The sequence below is a fragment of the Budorcas taxicolor genome, chromosome 3 (genome assembly GCF_023091745.1).
Source record: "Budorcas taxicolor isolate Tak-1 chromosome 3, Takin1.1, whole genome shotgun sequence".
In the NCBI taxonomy this organism is placed as follows: Eukaryota; Metazoa; Chordata; class Mammalia; order Artiodactyla; family Bovidae; genus Budorcas; species Budorcas taxicolor.
Window position 1 is genome coordinate 14,435,598 of NC_068912.1, and position 21,117 is coordinate 14,456,714.

General features: G+C 56.8%; 1 protein-coding gene across 1 annotated transcript; it reads left to right on the plus strand.

The window, feature by feature from the left end:
- The first annotated feature begins 1,979 nt into the window (after nucleotides 1–1,979).
- INSRR (insulin receptor related receptor) lies at nucleotides 1,980–17,663 on the plus strand. The gene is made up of 22 exons (XM_052636720.1): nucleotides 1,980–2,064; nucleotides 5,316–5,867; nucleotides 7,416–7,719; nucleotides 7,813–7,955; nucleotides 8,146–8,290; nucleotides 9,130–9,344; nucleotides 9,610–9,736; nucleotides 11,607–11,845; nucleotides 12,057–12,224; nucleotides 12,317–12,512; nucleotides 12,709–12,750; nucleotides 12,828–13,048; nucleotides 13,304–13,440; nucleotides 13,525–13,687; nucleotides 13,923–14,028; nucleotides 14,717–14,769; nucleotides 14,950–15,179; nucleotides 15,863–15,973; nucleotides 16,103–16,262; nucleotides 16,559–16,688; nucleotides 16,810–16,944; nucleotides 17,420–17,663. Exons 1-22 carry the CDS (start codon nucleotides 1,980–1,982, stop codon nucleotides 17,661–17,663), a joined length of 3,906 nt encoding a protein of 1,301 aa, XP_052492680.1.
- Nucleotides 17,664–21,117: the final 3,454 nt, after the last annotated feature.

Below are 21,117 nucleotides of genomic sequence, written 5' to 3' on the forward strand. Positions count from 1 at the left end.
AAAGCCTCAAAGGTGTCTGCTGGGAATGGGGCTATGGGAAGTTGATACATTATTTTTCCCAGCCTAAAGCCGCTGCATTTAGCTGGGAGGGGAGATAACTGAGCTTGGAAACCGTGGTAGCCCAGGTCATCCTAGCCAGCCCCCGGCCTCAGATCTCACTACGCATGGTGCGCGTACCTGAGGAAGTGTGCATGTCACTTGGGATAAATTAGGGGAAATACTCCCTAAACCCTAGAAAGAAATAGGGAGGGACTCCCAAGAAACCAAACGCAGGAGCTGGAGAAGGAAAAAGAGAAGAGACAGAAAGGGATGATGTCGCCCCCAAACAGCCGGAGAATGGAGACTCGGGAACGGAGACGCCGATTTCCAGGAGAGACCACAGGGTGGCGCTGGCGGCCCGCGCGCAAGGGGTGAGCTCCTCCGGAGTTGGGTGGGTGGGGGCGCAGTCTGCAGCCCCTCACTGGGCTGCGCCTGGCGACCCAGCGTCAGCCACTGACCCGGGCCAGCCAGCACTGGCCCTCAGGCAGGGTAGGGCCAAGCTGGGCTGGGCAGGCATCGATCGCCGCTCTGACAAGAGCATCGATTTCTCCGCGGAGAAATTAATAGATCTTCTCTTAGCTCCTCGGACTCGGGAGCCGCCCGCGGGCGGAGCTGGGGACACGTCGGTCTAGGGAGGCCGTGCACCCGGAAAGCCCCTGGTCCCTAGCACCAGCCAGAGGACGGGTCCCAGCCCCTTCACCCCGCGGGCCTCATGCCTGGGAAAGGGGAAGGAAGAGGGGTCCTGGGGGAGGGACTCTAAAGGAACCCACGAAGGAATCCCTCCGAGGGGAGAATTTTCCCCACCAGGGCCCCAGAACACATCTTCCCCCCAGTTCCCCAAGAAAGAGACAGAGACCGACCCACCGAGCAGCCCGAATTCAGGAAGGTGGCGAGACAGAGGCGGAGCCCACGGGGTGACTGCCCTTTCCACGACGATTTTGGTTGGAACCAAGGGACTTAACTGGGACAGAGCCTAGCGCCAAAAACCTCCTAAGGAGGCTGCGGGGGCCTCGGAGAAGCGAAGGGCTTGGCTATTCCGGAGACGGGTCGTATAACCGCCAGGTTTCAAGCTTAGTTTGTCACCCCGCAGGTGTCAAGGCAGCGGGTAGCAGAACTCAGAACCACCCGTTCCCCGGGGGTGGGGGCTGCTTCCTGCCGCTCCGGCTAGCCGTGCACCCCACCTGGGAGAAGTCCTCAGGGGCGGGGGTGGAGGGACCCACCGCTGCTGCAGCGGGGTTGGGGGGAGCCCTGTTCTAGGCCTACCATCCCCCGGTATTTGGGCCTTATTTCCCCAACAGACCTGTCCACCCTTGAGTTGTCAGGCTAAATATTTTGGTTGGCGGGAGAGGCGGAGAGAGCCGAGAGGTCCCAGTAAACCAATCCGTTGGGTCTGGGGCGGGGAAGCGGGAGCTGGGCGCGGCCCCTGCGTGCCGCCCTGGGAGATATCGCGGCAGCGCGGCCAGCTGGCGCTGGGGAGGCGAGCGCGCACGGAGGGATCCGGGGAGACTCTCCCCAGAGAGTCCCGCGCGCCCCGGGAGCCCCACCTGCTGTCCTCGGCCTGCTCCCGGGCTTCTGCCCCAGCCCTCGGGGCTGACCAGGCCTCTGGCGCTGTCCTTTGCTCAGCACCCTGCGTGACTCTTTCCCCCTGGAAGCTGGAGTCGCCCGGTTGCTGTCTGCGTCTCCGTCCTCATCTCTCTGTCTCCGGGTGCACACTGAGTCTCTGGCTCCAGCGGCCTGTCACTGTCTGTGTCTCTGTGGCTCTCATTACTTCTTTTCTGTCTCCTGCCATCTCTATGCAGGATTCTTTGTGGTTCTGCCCCTTCCCTTCCCTTTCCCTCTGAAGCCTGCCTCTGTGTGTCCCTTAGGACCCGTCAGACCCTTCTACTGTCTGGAGCCATCTGGAGAGGAGCCAGGACTGGGCACAAGACAGGACCAGGACAATGGCAGTGCCCAGTCTGTGGCCATGGGTAGCCTGCCTGCTTGCAGTCCTCCTCTCCTTGGGATTTGGCCTGGACACGAGAGAGGGTGAGTCCCCAGCCCTGTCTCCTGGAGCCCTATCTCCCTCCCAGCAGACTGGGAGGCCAAACGCTGAATTTCCACCCAGAACGTGTCTATTTCCCTACTGGGACCTGAAGACTGGGGGTAGCTCTCAGAAGGACTTCCCACCAGGGAAAGCAGTCAGTTTCCCACATTAAGGGTGTTTTCCTCTCCGTTCCCTGGGAAATGAGAAGGACCTTGAAACAGAAGGATGGATAGATGCCCTCCATTTCTGCTTATGAAACAGCAATCATAATCCTAGTAAAGCCTGAATGAGAACCAAAGTGGGGGGAGGGGTAGTCTTAGAGGTCATTTCTAGAATCGCTGAATGGGAAAGGGGGCCAGGATGGGAAGGAGCTGAGAACTAGGCACCATTAAGTAACTGAACCCACTGTGCAGACGGGACATTGAAGCTCAGAGAACTGAAAGGTCAAGCTAGACTGATGTCCTGAACTTCTGCCTCTGGGTCCTGTCCTGTGTCCCCCACTTTGAGGGCCCATCCATTGGGCTAGGGGGCTGCTTCAAATTAGTCCCCAGGCTAAACACTGTGTAGTTTGGGGGGATGGGACCACGTAGACAAATTGGCTCTCCTGGAGGTGCTGGGGACTTGGCAGGGAGAGGAAAAAAATGCAGGTAGAGGAAAAAAATGCTGAGAGTGGAAGATTCAGAGGCAGAAGGAGTAAGAGATGTCCTTCTCCCCAAACCCACCATTCCCTTCCAGACTCCCTTCCAGACTGAGGGAGCTCAGGAATCCAGTGCTCTGTGCCTCAGGGGTCACATGATGCCCTCAGACTGGGGGCTTCCAGGGCAGAGCGGAGTCTCCCCTTCCTGTAGAGACAGAGGGGTGACGTGAATGGGTTGGGTTACAGAGTCCCCAGAGGCACTGCCTGCAAGGCATAGCCCCACCGCCTGCACCCCTCCCCTCCTCCACTGCTGCACCAGGACAGGGCATAGCAGATGCCAGCCAGGAGCACAGTTGTCAGGACAGGAGCACGCCCCTGGGGTGTGGGGGGAGGGCGGTGTTTGGTCAGGGGACCCAGATGTCTGGTTCCCAGTGCAGCTCTGCACAGGGCCAGGTCTGGAGGGGAGGCAGGCAGGGGTTAACCTGTGAAGGTCGGTAGATTTGTTTTTCCAAATGACTCCCATCAGGGGAGCCCTAGAGAGGCCAGGGCATGATGGGAAGTGGCATGTGGGCTCCTGAAAGAACCCCCCATCTGCCTGCAGAGCCTGATTGGCCTTTGCCTAGTGGGACTGGAAGTGCTTTCTCATCCCTCTCTCTTTGTGTGCGTGCATGTGTATGTGCAAGTGCTCAGACACACACAGTTGCTGGGTAGAGCTAAGCACAGGGACCATTAATGACAACAGGGAGAAGGTATGAAGTAAGCCCCAGGGAGCCAGCCTAGCCTGCCCACCCCCTTTAAAACATCAGGGGATGGGCCTGGGTATCTAAGATGCCTGCCATGTTGCTTGAGGGCTGGGTAGGAGGGGAGGGAGTGGACGCTGGAGACGTTAGCAGGACTTGACTAGCAAACCAAAAGATTCAGACCTGAATCTTCTGAGTGAGGACCGTGGAAAGTACCTTGGGAGAAGGGAGTGCAGGAACCAGGTATCTAACCTATTAGGGGAATCGTTCTAGGTGACTTGGGGAAAGAAAGAAAAATGAGGCCAGGGTCCTGGGACCCGAAAAATCCAAACACACCCAGTTCCCTGAGGAAGGAACTGACTTGAGATCCAGATGCCATCAGTTCAACTCACAGCCCCTGAGTGCCCAGTGCTTCCTGCCCTGAACTGGGCACCGTGGTGACTGACAAGGGCCCCAACCACAGGAGAGTCCCTTCTTGGAAGTGGTGACAGAGAGATAGAAAGCAATGTTGCAGCAATACCCTGGGTGTTCTGGCGTGAGTGCTGGACTAAGTGCAGCAGAGCCTGAAGGGGAAGTGATTAACTCAGGGTCAGAGCGTCAGGGAAGGGGGGCTTGACCTGAGGCTTTCTGGACAAGAACTGAGGGGTTAACAGGCCAAGAAACTTTTCTAAGGTACTAGTGGGGCCCAGTTTATCAACGTCCTGGAATGTCAGGCTGAAGAATTTAAACTTGAACTTTTGGCAATGGGGAGCCATGGAATGTTCCTACGAGAGTAAACAGATGCTGGGACCAAGGTTCTAGCTTCCTTAAGCCTGGGAGAGAAGGGGAGTGTATGAAGTTCAGACTATCACTTCTCAGTCGCAGAATTCATTCATTCATTCCTTCATCAAATATTTACTGAGCACCAATTTTGTGCCAAGCACTATATCAGGCACCAAGGACACAGCAATGAATTACATGGTGATCCCTGCCCTTCTAGAGCTTACAACAAACAAAATAAAGAAGTAAATTGTATATTAGCCAGTGTTAAGCATTTGAAAAAACACAGTAGGAGAGGGAGTAGGAGGTAATAGGGTGATCAGAGAAGTCCTCACTGAGAAAGTGACATCTGAGCAGAGACTTCAAAGAGGTGCAGAGCCATTGCGAGGGAAGAGTGTTCTAGCCAGAGGGAGCAGAAGGTGCAAAGACCCCAAGGCAGCGGCTTGGCGGGCTCGTTTGAGAAACCACAAGACAGCCGGTGTCTCTGAAGAAGAGAGGAAAAGGGGATAAAGTGGGAGAAGTGCAGAGGCCATGTAGGCTGTGGTGGGGACTTCAGCTTTTCATCAGTGATGGAGGCCGCTGGGGTGCTGTGAGCGGTAGAGGAGTGTGATCCAACTTGTGTGATGTGTTTCCACTCTGGCTGTGGAGTGGAGGATAGAAGAGAGAGGGGAGAGGGCGGAAGTGGGGAGACCATTTAGGAAGCTGTTACTGTAAAGTCAGGAGGAGATGACGGTGAAAGCAGTGAAGGTGGTTCTGGGTATATTTTAAAGGTGGAGCTCATAGGGTATGGGCGTTAGAGAAGGAAAGGAATCAGGGAGGCTTTCGCTTTGGAATCTGACTGCAAGAAGAAAGTTGCAGTCAACTGAGAAGGGGACGTGAGTTTGGGAGGGAAGGTCGGGGGCTCACTTTTGCCCAGGTGGGCTCCTCTGGTAGGGATCTCTAAGCTGCAGATGAAGCCTCTGAGGCCCAGAGAGGAGGTTCCCCCGACATCCACAGCAGAGCCTGACTCTGCCTTAATGTCCCCTCCCAATATGGTTCCCTCCTCCCCAGATGCCAGGGCAGGATGGGGTGCTTGGCCCAAGCTGTACTGATGGCTACCTGCCACTTGTACCCGCAGTGTGCCCCAGCCTGGACATCCGCTCAGAGGTGGCAGAGCTGCGGCTGCTGGAGAACTGCAGCGTAGTGGAGGGCCACCTGCAGATCCTGCTCATGTTCACAGCCACCGGCGAGGACTTCCGTGGCCTCAGCTTCCCACGCCTCACCCAGGTCACTGACTACCTGCTGCTCTTCCGGGTCTATGGCCTGGAGAGCCTGCGTGACCTCTTCCCCAACCTGGCGGTCATCCGCGGTGCCCGCCTCTTCCTGGGCTACGCGCTGGTCATCTTCGAGATGCCACACATGCGGGATGTGGGGCTGCCGGCGCTGGGGGCCGTGCTGCGTGGGGCTGTGCGTGTGGAGAAGAACCAGGAGCTCTGCCATCTCTCCACCATTGACTGGGGTCTGCTGCAGCCTTCACCTGGTGCCAACCACATTGTGGGCAACAAGCTGGGCGAGGAGTGTGCCGATGTGTGCCCCGGCCTGCTTGGCGCCACCGGTGAGCCCTGTGCCAGGACCACATTCAGCGGTCACACCGACTACAGGTGCTGGACCTCCAGTCACTGCCAGAAAGGTGGGCACTGGCACAGAATAGGGCCAGGGAGCACAGGGAGGGCAGAGGCAGATGGCACTGGGCAACCATAAGAAGGTATGTGTCCGTACTTTGCTGACACTATTTATTTTAACTCTCATTCATCCTATGTCTTTATTTCCATTTTGCAGATGAGGCAACTGAGGCTCAGAAAAGTTAAATAACTGATGTAGCATCAGGTAGTCAAGGGGTAGGCACAAGACAGTATCAGGTAGTCATGGAGACAGTAAAAGAAAGTAAAAGTCGAATATGGGGGAGAAGAGTAGCTTGAATGGATACGAGCCAGCTGCGTAAGAGGCAGTATGAGGCAGAGGTCGAGAGCAAAGCCGACTGTCCTGGGTTTGAATCTCAGCTTTACCGCTTACTGGCCGTGTTCATTTCGCCTCTCTGTGCCTTGATTTCCTCATTTGTAAAATGACCGTAGCACTGTGATGAGGAACAAACTGTTCTGTAAAACATTACAACAGTGCCTGGACCATGGTAACTGGTTCTGTTTCTGGTGCAAACCGCCACAGTACAGGCTGGAAGTACTGAAATGGGGAGGTTGGGAGCTGGGCGGAAGAAGAAGGCAGGTGACAGATGAAGAACAGGACAGGTGAGGACAAATATGTGATGTGGGATCTTTTTCAGGAGGTAAGGTGCCTGGAGGGGAAGCGGAAGGGAACAGTGGAGAAAAGGAGGGGTGGCATAAGGTGGTGAAGGCTGGAGGAGGAGGTGGAGGTTGTAGAGGAGGGAAGGGAACCTTGAGAGGTTGGGAGCAGATCTGGGGCCCCCAGGCTGGGGTTCCTTCCATGCAGCCCCTGGAGGTCAGCTCTCTTCACCCCAGTGCCTCAGCATCAGGGCAGAAGAGTAACCGGATCCCTGCTATATCCACGGTGCCCCCACCCCCGAAGTCTCCCTGTTGGCTGTAAACACAGCTGCTTCATGTCCTCTCTCGTGTATAGTGTCAACACGCACTGGCTGACCCCTGCCACACGCATCGCTCCCACGGACACATCCAGCTGCCACTGTGCAAAAGGAGCCAGGCTCCCAGCACCCAGCCCCAACCCCTCCACATCTGCTTGGGGCTCCCTTCCACCCGGGGCAGAGACTGAAGAGGGAGGAGGGATGGGCAGAGGCCTGGGTCGAATGACCAGGGATGGCCCCTTCTCCCACACACTCCCAGGGCCACCTTGCCCTAGTCCTCACTCCTCAAGAGCAGCGGGCTGGTTCACCTTGGCCCCGTGCCCAGCGATGATCTGGGCACCAGGCCTAGACAGGACAGCAGGCGGGGGAGCAGGAGCCCTGACGGACAAGGTCACTGCCTGGTCCTGAGTTCCAGTACCCCCGACTAGGCACTGTGGGAGGCGGGGAGGCACAGAGAGGGGCCGTGGCCGTATCTTCAAGAGCCCCCATCTGAGGAAGAGTTGGCGACCAGTGTCATCTGAATTGGACAGATCTGGGTGCAGACCAAGACTGTTAGCCCTTGGGGAGAGGGCAGGGAGGACCAAGGAGGTGCAGGTAAGGTCTAACGCAGCACTCTGCCCGCAGTGTGCCCCTGTGCCCGTGGGCTGGCCTGCACAGTCAGGGGCGAGTGCTGCCACACCGAGTGCCTGGGAGGCTGCAGCCGGCCAGAAGACCCCCGAGCCTGTGTCGCCTGCCGCCACCTCTACTTCCAGGGCGCCTGCCACCGGGCCTGCCCGCCAGGCACCTACCAGCATGAGTCCTGGCGCTGCGTCACAGCAGAGCGCTGTGCCAGCCTGCGCTCTGTGCCTGGCCGTGCCTCCACCTTCGGCATCCATCAGGGTAGTTGTCTGGCCCAGTGCCCTCCAGGCTTCACCCGTAATGATAGCAGGTGAGTGTCGGGCGGGTGGGGGGCACCTTGGAGCAGTGAGGAGACCCACACTGGTCCAGGACTCATGCCACATCCTCTGCTTGCCCCTACTAGCATATTCTGCCACAAGTGCGAGGGGCTGTGCCCCAAAGAGTGCAAAGTGGGCACCAAGACCATCGACTCTGTCCAGGCAGCACAGGATCTGGTGGGCTGCACCCACGTGGAAGGGAGCCTCATCCTCAACCTCCGCCAAGGCTGTTAGTGCCTTCCAGAGCCACACCCTTCCTCCTGGCCACACCCTTTACAATGACCCAGCTAAAGCACCACTTTCCATCATCCTGGGTCCCTGCCCTGAGGGCCCCCTTCCCTGGGCCCCCAGCCAGCTCCCCCAAAATGAACCCATCACTTCCCTTGCCCTGGCTCCAGTCCTGTCTTCCCCATCCCCAGATAACCTGGAGCTGGAGCTGCAGCGAAGCCTGGGACTGGTAGAGACCATCACTGGCTTCCTCAAAATCAAGCACTCCTTTGCCCTCGTGTCCCTAGGCTTTTTCAAGAACCTCAAACTTATCCGGGGGGACACCATGGTGGATGGGTAAGGGATCAGAAATAGTTTGCTCTATCATATCTCCTCCCCAGCATTCCCCAAACTGTAGTCAAGTGTGTGGGAACCAGCTCTGCCACTTACTAACTATGTGACTCTGGGTAGGTTAACTTCTCTAGTCCTCAACTTTCTCATCCATAAAACGGGGTTAACATAACACTACTTATTTATTAGGGCCGTTGAGAATATTACTGAAGCTGTTATGTATAAAGCACTTAAAACAGAGCCTGAAACAAAATATATAAAATTGCATTTACATATCACCCTGTATGGATTGCCTTTAATTGTTGTCATCTGATCCCCTTAGCTGCAGAGCAAACTGCCTAGGTTTGAAACCCATTCCTACCTCTACCAGTCGAAGCTTACCCTTAATGTAGCCAGGATTTTTCAAAATAATGTTTTAAATTATCAGCCAGCCAAGTGGTTTCTCGCGTACCCCCCAAGGGGTCCCCACTCCAGCTGGAAAGGCATAGCCCCAGGCTGAGTCTCACTCCGCCCTGTGTCCCCAAAGCCAGGACAGAGCCTGGCAGAGAGCAGTGCTCAGTTAATGTGAGATGCAGGAAGGAAGAAGGTGGAAAAACTGTTGGCCTCATTTCACTGATGAGGAAAACACAGAACGTGGGTGCCTTGCTGGACGCCACACTCCTGGTCAGTGGCACAGAGTGGGTGTGTACTAATGCCCCACGTGGACCGGTGTGGGTGGGCTGCTGTGTGCCCTGCCTCCCCCGTACCCCTAGTGCAGCCCCGTCAGGAAGAGCCCATAAGACACTCCCTTCCTCATCCCTTGCCCCCACCTGCCGTGCAGAGCAAGGTCCCCTGGCCTCCCCCAGGAACTACACCTTGTACGTGCTGGATAACCAGAACCTACAGCAGCTGGGGTCCTGGGTGGCTGCAGGGCTCACCATTCCTGTGGGCAAGATATACTTCGCCTTCAACCCACGCCTCTGCTTGGAGCACATCTACCGCTTGGAGGAGGTGACTGGCACTAAGGGACGGCAAAACAAGGCTGAGATCAACCCCCGCACCAACGGAGACCGCGCTGCCTGTAAGGCCCGACACCCCAAGCCCCAGCACCTTGGCAGTGAGAGAGGGGACCCCAAGGAACACCCAGACACACACACACACTAGAGCACACCAGACACGCCCCAGGGTGGAGCGGAGGCTTGAAGGGAACGATGGGATAAGTTCTCTTCAGAGGCCACGTTAAGGGTAGGATGCTGCGGGGTCAGGGTCGGGGCTTGGGAGTAGGCGGCTCAAGCAGGTGCTCTCAACATAGTCAAAAGCAGGTGTTCGCCTTTTACCCCACCCAGGCCAGACTCGCACTCTGCGCTTTGTGTCCAACGTGACGGAGGCCAATCGCATCTTGCTGCGATGGGAGCGCTACGAACCGCTTGAGGCTCGTGACCTACTCAGCTTCATCGTGTACTACAAGGAGTCGTGAGTGGCGGGGGCGGGGCCAGATGGGGTAGGGTCGGAGAGGGGCGGGGTCAGTGGGGTGGGTGGGGCGGGGCGGGGCGGGGCGGGGCCAGGGTGGGGGTGGGGGTCAGAGCCTGACCAGGCCAATTTGTTGACCACACGTAGGTGAGGGCAGAGCCCTGCGGGGCTGTGGAAAGCCAGAAAGCCAAGAACCCCGAGTCTCACTCCCTTGTAGGGCTCACGTCTGGCTCTCCTCTCACCTTCTTCATCCCTCCGTGCCTCAGTTTTATCTCACCCAGTGATGAAGAGGACAGTCAGGATTTCTGAAAGCCCAGGAGAGGCGCCCTGCTGGGAAGACTTGGATAATTAAAGCTCAATTCACTATGCTAATGTTTTGTACTGACCACATGCTCCTGCCCCAGCAGCGGTTTGGGAAGTACCCACTAATTTGGCCAGTTTTATCCACATCTTTGCCAGCATTTCATTAAAGCCTGAGGAAGGGCGGTAGCAGGGACAACCAAGAACCAACTGCTCTTTTCTTTGGAGAGAATGTACCGACGATAGCAGGATGGATAGTGGTTAGACCACAGGAAGGACTTCTCCAAAAGCATGGCTAGAATCAAAAATAGAAATCTTTAGAAGAGAGAGATGGAGTGAAGAGTACTGTCGCCCTTTATGGTAGATGGGAGATGGGAGCTAGCTGGATTGGAATAATTTCCTATGAATTAAAATGGAGGGATCTTAGTTGCTCACTAGCACAGGGCCTAAGGGAACCCAGGTGGCACAGTGGTAAAGAATCCACCTGCCAAGCAGGAGACACAGGTTTGATCCCTGGGTCGGGGAGATCCCCCAGAGTAGGAAACAGCAACCCACTCCAGTATTCTTGCCTGGGAAAGTCCACGGACAGAGGAGCCTAGTGGGCTACAGTCCGCAGTCCATGAGGCCACAGAGAGTCAGAACATAGCTGAGCAACTTAGTACACACACACGCACACAGGGCCTGGCCTGGGAGTGGGGGAGAGATCTACTCACAGGGCCAAGGCTCTCCTAGGCCTCAGTAGAAGATGAAGGACTTTAGCAGGACGAACTGGACAGTTTGTTAAAAACAGATTCCTGAGCCCCACACCCATAGATTCTGATTCCATTAGTCCTGGGCAGGGCCTGTAAATCTGCATTTCTAACAAGCTCCCAGGTAATGCTGAATCCTCTGGTCCACATATTGAGGAGTGCTATCATGGACCACAATATAAAGCCACCCCCCAACCTCTGGCTTGTGCAGCTCACATTCTGCATGACTATACATGGCTGTCTTTGGACTCAAAGGGCAGACAGTCTTAGAGGTTTTTCAGGAAACTCCCCTGGCATCTGCCTTGCAGTGTGGCTATGGCTATGCTCCCTTAGAGATATATACTGTGGGGTGTGTGCATGCGTGTGGGTGCATGCGTGTGTGTGTGTGTGTGTGTGTGTGTGTTAGTCGCTCAGTCACATCTGACTCTTTGCAACCCCATGGACTATAGCCTGCCAGCTTTCTCTGTCCATGGAAATCTCCAGGCAAGAATACTAGAGAGGGTAGCCATTCCTTTCTCCAGGCAATCTTCCCAACCCAGGGATGGAACCCAGGTCTCCCACACTGCAGGAGGATTCTTACTGTCTGAGGCACCAGGGAGGCCCTATATACTGTGGATCATGGCTCAGTTTCAGCTCTGAGCAGATCCACTCAGTGAGTGAGTCATGCCCACAGGGCACCTGCCCCAAAGGGCAGACCCACATCTGCTTCTGAATGCCCTTGCACACACCGGGAGGAGAATGACCCTGCCAGTCTTGCAGTGCTTCAGAGAAGAGGGGGCAGGGCTAAATGAGCTGCCCCTCAACTCCAGGGATGGGTTGTTCAGCCCATTCCAGAATGCCACAGAGTACGTAGGTCCAGATGCCTGTGGGGCCCAGAGCTGGAACCTGCTGGATGTGGAGCTGCCCCTCAGCCGCACCCAGGAGCCGGGGGTGACCCTAGCCCCGCTCAAGCCCTGGACACAGTATGCTGTGTTTGTACGGGCCATCACACTGACCACAGCGGAGGACAGCCCCCACCAAGGAGCCCAAAGCCCCATCGTCTACCTCCGAACCTTACCGGCAGGTAGGCTGAAGCCTTTGAAGGGGGTGGGAGCTAGATGCCTGGCCCCTATGAGAATGGAAGAGCACGGGCACCGGAAATGGAGAAGCTGGGTCACTGAACACCTGGTCTACAGAGGCTGGGAGGCCGGACATCAGAGAGAAGGGCCCATTACCCGACAGTATTTAAAAGGGGGATCTGCAGTCTCCGCGTTGTACCCTCCTCCCACCCTCAGCGCCCACAGTGCCCCAGGACGTCATCTCCACGTCCAATTCCTCCTCCCACCTGCTGGTGCGCTGGAAGCCACCGATCCAGCGCAACGGAAACATCACCTACTACCTGGTGCTGTGGCAACGTCTGGCAGAGGACAGCGACCTCTACCTCAATGACTACTGCCACCGCGGTGCGCAGGGAGGAGGCGCGGGCCGGAGGGGTTGGGATAGCGGGCTGCGGGCGCGGCCAGTCTAACTACTTCCTTGCCCGCCGCCCCTCCAGGCTTGCGGCTGCCCACCAGCAACAACGACCCCCGGTTCGACGGAGAAGACGGGGAACTCGAGGCCGACAGGGAGCCTGGCTGCTGCCCTTGCCAGCACCCACCTCCTGGGCACGTCCTACCACCGCTGGAGGCACAGGAGGCGTCGTTCCAGAAGAAGTTTGAAAACTTTCTACACAACGCCATCACCATTCCCAAGTGCGTCTCGGCGCGAGAAAGCCAGGCGGGAGTCCAGGGTGCTGATGGGCGGGGTTTGTGAGGGGAGGGGCGGGGTGGGTAATGGGTTGTGGGCGGGGCCTGAGGTTGTCGGTGGGTTAGGAGGCGGTGCGCCCCTGCAAAGAGCACTGAGGTGCGTTCCAGGCGAGCCTGACAGGGCCCTCTCCGGTCTTCCCAGATCCCCTTGGAAGGTGACATCCATCAATAAGAGCCCTCAAAGGTGAGCGGGGACGGAGCAGGGGCCGAGAAGCGCGGTTCCCGAGGCGGGGCCATGGCTCTGACTTGCGCCCTCTCTAGGGACTCAGGGAGGAGCCGACGGGCCGCCGAGGCCCTCCGGCTTGGGGGAAACAGCTCGGATTTCAAGATCCAAGAGGACAAAGTGCCTCGGGAGCGAGCGGTGCTGAGTGGCCTGCGCCACTTCACAGAGTACCGGATCGACATCCATGCCTGCAACCACGCGGCGCACACCGTGGGCTGCAGCGCGGCCACCTTCGTCTTTGCGCGCACCATGCCCCACAGTAGGTGACCCTCCCCCAGCTCTACCCTGCCCACGCACCGACCCCAAGGACCCTATCTAATTAGTGCTCTAACTAGCCAGTTTGACAACCTCCCACCTCCCTGCCCGCTCCAAACTCAGGGCCTCTCCTTGCTCATTCCTGCCAGTCCCCATAATCCCAGAGTTTCCTTGAACCTTCCAGTTTAGCCCCCTGTGTTTGAACATGAAGGTGAGAAGAAATAATTGTAGTCAGGTTGCCTGATGGCCTCTCCTGCAGGAGAAGCTGATGGTATCCCAGGAAAAGTGGCTTGGGAGGCAGCCAGCAAGAGCAGTGTTCTCCTGCGCTGGCTTGAGCCACCGGACCCCAACGGACTCATTCTCAAGTACGAAATCAAGTACCGCCGCCTGGGAGAGGTAGGCACCCCAGGAGACACCCTAACCTAGCCCCAGTCTGTCCCTCCATCCTCTTCCTAGCCAGCTATTCTGTGCTGCCCTCAGGAGGCCACAGTGCTGTGTGTGTCCCGCCTGCGATATGCCAAATTTGGGGGTGTCCACCTGGCCCTGCTGCCTCCTGGAAACTACTCTGCCAGAGTTCGGGCAACCTCACTGGCTGGCAACGGCTCCTGGACAGACAGTGTCGCTTTCTACATCCCTGGCCCGGGTATGCTACCCTCTGTCTCAGACCTGTATTCCCAAAGAGCCCCACCTGGGCCCCCACCCACATCTCCCACTGTGGAAACCGCAGGCCCCTCCACCTTCCACCCCATCCGCCCCGCATCCTCATCTCCCACTGTGTCCTTGACCCCCTGACTTCCCCATCTTTTTACAATTATTATTGTTTTTTTCTTTTTTCTTTTTTCTCCATCTTTGACCCTCTGCTGTCTTCTGGCCACCAGAGGAGGAAGACTCCGGGGGGCTGCACGTCCTTCTCACCGTCACCCCTGTGGGGCTCATGCTGCTCATCATTCTTGCTGCCCTTGGTTTCTTCTACAGCAAGAAGAGGTGATGATGAGTCCCACTGATTCCCAACCCCCTTCTTCTCTGAGCCCTCATCATAACATCAGTGCAATCAGATGGTAGTAGATGAGACAGCAGAAAGGACTTCCTTAGAAACAGTAACTCTTCCCCTGGAGGCATTGACATACCTGGAGAAAAGAGACATGCTTTTTAATTAGGGTGACCAACTTGTCCATGTTTGCCCGGGACTTTCCTGATTTTAGTAGGAACAGTCCTATATTCTGGGAAACCCCTCAGTCTGGGCATCCTGGGACTGTTGGTCCCCACACTCTCAGCCTGAGAGCTAATGAAACTGGTCCGATCATAGCAGAGAAAGAAGCAGGAAATCTCAGGATGTGTCCTGGGCTTCTTGATGTCAGATCCCCCTGGAGCTGAATATGACGGGGAACTGAGGACAGGACTTTGATTAGCTGGTTCTGAGAACTAGCTGAGGAGACCAGAGCCTTGCTACTCCTGTCCTCCCTATTCCTAGCCTGTCAGACCCCAGATCCCAGGACTAGGACCAAGACTAGCTTGGGAAGTCCTTGGGGTTCCCCAGGGGTCACCCTGACCAGAGCTAAGGTAGGATCATAACCTCCTTCCTCCTTGGAGTACCCCTCCTCCTTGTCCTCTGACATGGCTCCTTCCTTCCCGAGGACCCTTCCAGGCTGACCCCCTTCACCTCCCATTGCAGAAACAGCACCCTGTATGCCTCTGTGAATCCGGAATACTTCAGCGCCTCTCACAGTAGGTCTGGGGGTGGCTGGACAGGTGGTGTGGGGAAGGGAGACCAGAGGGGAGAAGAGACAGACTTTCAGGCCATCTTGGAGAAGGCAGCCTTGGAACCCGAGCCCTTCAGCAGGAAGAGGGTGGGTGGAGGTGTGGCAGAGAGCAGTGTGCTTGCTCGTGACCCCCACTCCCTCTCAGTGTACATCCCCGATGAGTGGGAGGTGCCTCGGGAGCAGATCTCCATAATCAGAGAACTGGGCCAGGGCTCTTTCGGGATGGTATACGAGGGGCTGGCACAAGGACTGGAGGTTGGAGAGGAGCCCACGCCGGTGGCCCTGAAGACCGTGAATGAGCTGGCCAGCCCACGAGAACGCATTGAGTTCCTCAAGGAAGCCTCTGTCATGAAGGCATTCAAGTGCCACCATGTGGTAAGGAAGGGTCAGGTCCAAAGTCAGGGTCAAAATTAGGATGAAGGTCATGTGGTTAGAGGGGAAAGATCAGAGATGAGGTCAGGGCAACATCAAGTCCAGGACTGGGACTGTGGTTAGGATCCTCACTGGAGTAAAGGTCATGGTAGGGCTATAATAGGATCATGGCTAGGGCTGAGATCAGTCATGGCTGAAGGTCAATACTGAGTGTTCAGAGCATTATTAGGAGGGTGACTGGAGTCAAGGTCAGAATTGAGCCAATCATGAAGACTGAGATGACAGATACAATTACGGTCATGGATTAGGGAGACTTCCCTAGTGGTCCAGTGGCTGAGATTCCACACTCTCAATGCAGGGGGCCCAGGTTCGATCCCTAGTCAGGTAACTAGATCCCAGATGCCACAGCTAAAGATCCTGTGTGCCGTCAACTTAAACAACAACAACAAAAAAATCCCACGTGCCACAACTAAGACCCAGCAGCAACCAAATAAATATATTTTATTTTAAAAAGGTCATGGGTTGGGGTCAAGGTCATTGTTAGGTCAAGATGAGGGTTATGGTCATGGCTAGGGTTAGGAGGATTGTTGTCTGAGTCAGGTTGTGGTCACAGCAGAACAAGGTTTTGGCCAGGTGGGTTAAAGGGACCTGAGTAGACCCGCAACCAGGCTCTTTCTCCATGCCAGGTGCGTCTCCTGGGCGTGGTGTCTCAGGGCCAGCCAACCCTGGTCATCATGGAGTTAATGGCCCGAGGGGATCTCAAGAGCCATCTTCGATCTCTGCGGCCCGAGGCAGAGGTGGGGACCAGGAAGCTTCTGGGTGGAGGCGCTGGGGAATTGGAAAGGACTTGGGCAGTTGAAGGCATAATGCTTGTGTAGGAGTCCAGCCTCAAGTTCTTGCTTCACCAGCCCGTCTCTTGGTTCTAGAACAACCCTGGGCTCCCACGGCCAGCACTGGGAGATATGATCCAGATGGCTGGTGAGATTGCGGATGGCATGGCCTACCTTGCTGCCAACAAGTTTGTGCATCGAGACCTAGCGGCCCGGAACTGCATGGTGTCCCAGGACTTCACTGTCAAGATTGGGGGTACAGAGGGGGCCAGGCAGGTGGGGCAGCCTGGGTAGAGAGACTCCCCCAGCAAGGCAGGAGAAGACAGAGGCCTGTCCCTCAGCTCTGTCCCTGATCGCCCCCTGACCTGGATCTCCGTCTCCCCGTCTGAGGACAGCAGGATTTGGATGGGGTGATCTCTGAGGTCCTTGGAGCCCGTACAGTCCAGGATCCTTGGAGACTGTGGAGGTGGAGGGGGTTGGGAGAGATACTCCTGGGGCAGGAGCTGCTGACTGGCTCTGCTGCCCCACAGCCCATCCACCCTCCCTTTCCAGACTTCGGGATGACTCGAGATGTGTATGAGACAGACTACTACCGCAAGGGCGGGAAGGGGCTGCTGCCTGTCCGCTGGATGGCCCCCGAGTCCCTCAAAGATGGAATCTTCACCACCCACTCTGACGTCTGGTGGGGCCTGGCTGGAGCAGGGGGCTCAGGGGTGTGGAGGCAGGGTCTGGCATGCACTCCCTAGGGTGTACTGAGCTGCATGAAGCATGCGGGGCTCAGGCCCTCCTCCCTGTCCTCCCAGGTCCTTCGGCGTGGTGCTCTGGGAGATTGTGACCCTGGCTGAACAACCCTACCAGGGCCTATCCAATGAGCAGGTGCTCAAGTTCGTCATGGACGGTGGAGTCCTGGAAGAGCTGGAGAGCTGTCCCATTCAGCTGTGAGTCACCCCAGCCTGGCCCTGCCTCAGCCCTGCCCTGCCAACATCTGCCCCACCCCTGGGAGTCTCTGAGGCTTCTACCTATGCTCATCCCCAGCTCTGAGCCCTTCAACTTGAAATCCTGCAACCCCCATTTACTCCCCTGTGACCCAAGCTCAGTTGGTAAAGAATCCGCCTGCAGTGCAGGAGACCTAGTTTCAATCCCTGGATTGGGAAGATCCCCTGGAGAAGGGCATGGCAACCCACTCCAGTATTCTTGCCTGGAGAATCCCATGGACAGAGGAGCCTGGTGGGCTACAAGTTCATAAGGTCACAAAGAGTCGGACACGACTGAGCAACTAAGCACAGCACAGACCTGAGCAGACATACTCCCCCCATGACCCCGTCCATAACCCCCTCCCTCACACTGATTGGCCCTCTCAGTGCAGGAGGCAGGAGGCGTGCACCCCTCTGACACTGCCCCCGCCTCCACCAGGCAGGAGCTGATGCAGCGCTGCTGGCAGCAGAACCCGCGCCTGCGCCCCACCTTTACCCACATCCTGGACAGCATACAGGAGGAGCTGAGGCCCTCCTTCCGCCTCCTCTCCTTCTATCACAGCCCAGGATGCCGGGGGGCCCGGGCCTCCCTGCCGCCCACTGATGCCGAGCCTGACTCCCCCCGAACCCCAAAAGAGGCCTCTTCAGACTTCAGCCCCCAGAATGGGGGTCCAGGACATTGAGGGGCACTCCGTTCCCTGGCTGGTTGGCCTCCCACGGACAGAGAGGAAGGGACCTAAGCTTTGCAGCCGTGAGAGGCTGAGACGTTCACACCCCAGCCCCATGCTGAGACAGCCGAAGGAGACACAGAGCAGAGCGGGACAGGCTGGGGGGGTGACAGGGAGACCACAGCTGAGTCATGGCAGGGAAGATTTCCTCAGGAATCCGAGTTCTCCGTGAGAAAGTAAACGAAGCCACGGCAGCAGTGGAGATTAGATGGTAGACAAGACGCTCTGAGTGAGAGAGCCTACTCAGACTGGAAAGAGAGGCCGGGCTGCTCTGAAGGCAGGGTCTGGGGACCCCACCGGCGGTTTTGGAGCCCCTGTGGACACCTGGGGCCATCAACACGCTAGAAACCAGATGAGCCACCAGACTCGGGCCTGGAAGCCTTTCTGTCCGCGTTTGGGATGCTGGGGCTGAGCATCCAGATGACCGCTCTTTGTACCGCTGTGTCTCACCTCCTCCCCTGCCCCATGCCATAGTGCGTGTGGGGAGAGCGCAGGGACCTGGCTGAGTGGCTTCCCAGCCTGGCCTCGGGGCCTGCCCTCTCCCCTTCCTCTCCTTTGCCTCACCCAGGGACCCCAAGCTTGGTGCTCCCCCTTCCTCTTCTCCAGGGCCTTCCCTCGGTGCAGACTCACCCCTTCTCCCAGGCCCTTCCCCTCAATCCCCCTCCTGCCCTGGAATTATTAAGGCCTTAAGAGCCTTGCTTCCTCCCTGCCCTCACGCCTGCCCCCCACCCCCACCTCTCATGGGAAGACTGGAGAAGGCAGAATAAAGGCCAAGGTCTGTCTGTACCCTGGTCCCGGGCAGCCCATTATCTCTCCATCTATATGGTCTTAACATTGGATGAACTTCCTCCCTCCCTCCTTGGGGACCTGAGGTGGTGACCCTGAGGCAGTGATACAGGATAAATACACTGCTGTCAAACACCACCTCCATGAGGCCCTGAGCAGCCAGGGTTGCCACGGCAGCGACGCAGAACAGCCCTGCTATTATCTGCGGCTCAGGTGGCCAGAAGTGGTTGAGCCCGGCAGGGGAACCTTTGTATCCGGCCTCCCAGCCTCACCAACCCGTCCCCCCACACCTCATCTTTAGGTCATCTCTCACTGTTTCCACTGGATAGACATTTGCTGGGGTCTCCCAGGACAGACGTGAGGCGGGCAGAACAGGGGATGGGGGAGGAGGGGTCTTGATGACATTACCAGTCCCTGCTGGATGGCCCCCTGCCAGGGCAGGGAACACGTCAGAGCAGAGTCTTTGTGTCTGGCGCCCCACTGTTCTGCCATCCCTGGAGGCATGTTAAAGGAACACTTGGGAGTTGGCTTCCAGGTTCTTATGGCAGTGCCATCAGGGCATCTGAAGGGGAGGAGTTGCAGATGAATGACTTAAAACCTTGCTGAAGGGAGTGGTAGCAGGAGGGGCTGGGCCTGACTCAAGGCTTTTTAGAATCCTGTACCAGTGTTTCCTGCATCCAGGTCCCTGGGGCCAGAGCTCCCATGCCACATGCTGCCACACACACAGCAGGTCTAGGGAGTGAGCGCTTGCTCACTCCAGCAGCTGTCCTGCAAACCACAGCTCCTTAAGGCATGACTGGAGTGGGTATGAGTCTGTGCAAGGCCATCTCTATATAACAACCACAGCTCACGTGCACCATCCTGACAAGGGCAGGAAGGACCTCGCGTCCCACCGCACCCCTGCCCTGCCTGTCATTGGTGACTAAGGCAACAGTGACCCCTAATGGTTGCTGGCGGAATCACAGCTTAGGGAGAAAAGAGTGGGGAAGGTTGTTCTTGCCTCCCCTGAGATGCTGGTCTCAGAGAGGCCACTATTGAGTACAAGGGAGGAGAGACTCCACACAAGAATCCTGGATCGGAGACCTGCACACTCGCACAGATCACACCGGTTACCCTGCACTTGCACAGGCCCAGAGAGGGCAGCACTGGGGTCCAGCTCTCTCCCCACTACCCACATCCCCTCACCTCCGCAGGACGGAGCATGGCATGCTCAGGAAGTGCTGGCCATCTGAATGGGGAGGGGTTTAAAGAAGGGATTGGGAGCTGAAGAAAAGAGGGCTTCAGAAAAAAAGTGTCTGTGCTTTACCTCTAAAGATGAGTAGCTGGTGGCTGACCCAAAAGAATGTTTGGGAGAAGGATGTAGGGATACTGGAAGACAAACTCTACTGCCATCTGTACCCTAGGAAAGAAACGAATGTATATTGTAAATAACTAGACTCCAATAAAATTTAAAAAAAACAAAACCTGGATGTAATAAGGCAGCAAGAAAGATGGTGGTTAGATTTCAGAAGGGACTTCCCAACTATACAGAGAAGCTTTGTGGGGGTGGGGGGGAGGAAGTGTCTCGGCTCTCAGAGACAGCTAGAGACAGACAATAGGCTGACTTGGCAAGGGAAAGCAACAGACGCACGCCACAGAAGCAAAAGGATGAATGCAGTGACTAAAAGGGTCCAGCGACGCCCTTGATTTTCTCCTCTTCCCCAGACTCAGGCAGAACTTCAGTAAAAATCACCTGCAGCTGGCTGGGAAGGGAAGAGAATGGAGTGGAGACAGATTGGCATAAAAGAATGAAATGTTTGGGACCTCCCTGCTGGTCTAGGGGTTAAGAATCTGCCTTGCAATGCAGGGGCTGCGGGTTCAGTCCCTGATCCAGGAACGAAGATCCCACACGCCGTGGAGTATCTAAGCCCAGGTGCTGCAACTGGAGAGCCTGCGCTCTGCAGTGGCAGATCCGGCATGCCGCAAGGAAGACCTAACACAGGCAAACAAAGCGAAAGTGAGGTCGCTCAGTCGAGTCCGACTCTTTGCAACCCCATGGGCTGTAGCCTACCAGGCTCCTCCGTTCATGGGGTTTTCCAGGCAAGAGTACTGGAGTCGGCTGCCATTTCCTTCACCAGGGGATCTTCCCAACCCAGGGATCAAACCTGGGTCTCCTGCATTGCCGACAGACGCCTGACCGTCTGAGCCACTAGGGAGGCCCTCAAATAAATAAATAAATATGTAAAAAGGAATCCCATGTTTACCAACTACCCCTTTGGAACTGTTCTTATGCCCTCGACAAGTCCCTCACTTGAGCAAAGGGATGCTGGAGGCTATGGGTCTGATGTCCCACCCCCTCCAAGCTCAGGATCCACTGATGCCTCTTCGTGTGGTAGGAGATAGGTGCCTTCTACAGTGAGGGACCCGGAGGCCTGGGCTAGGAGGTTTGAGATCAAGTGGTCGAGGGTCAGGAGAGCTGCACCACTAGATCAGGCCTAGGTGGGGGCAGGACGAGTTGGGTCCTCTTCCTCTAGGCTCTGGGCATAGGGCAGTAGACTGCAGCCAGAGTGGCTGCTGGGTGTCATCACAGGGGGGAAGAGCAGGGTTCAAGGACAGGAGGGCCAGCATCCTGCTCCTGCTCCCA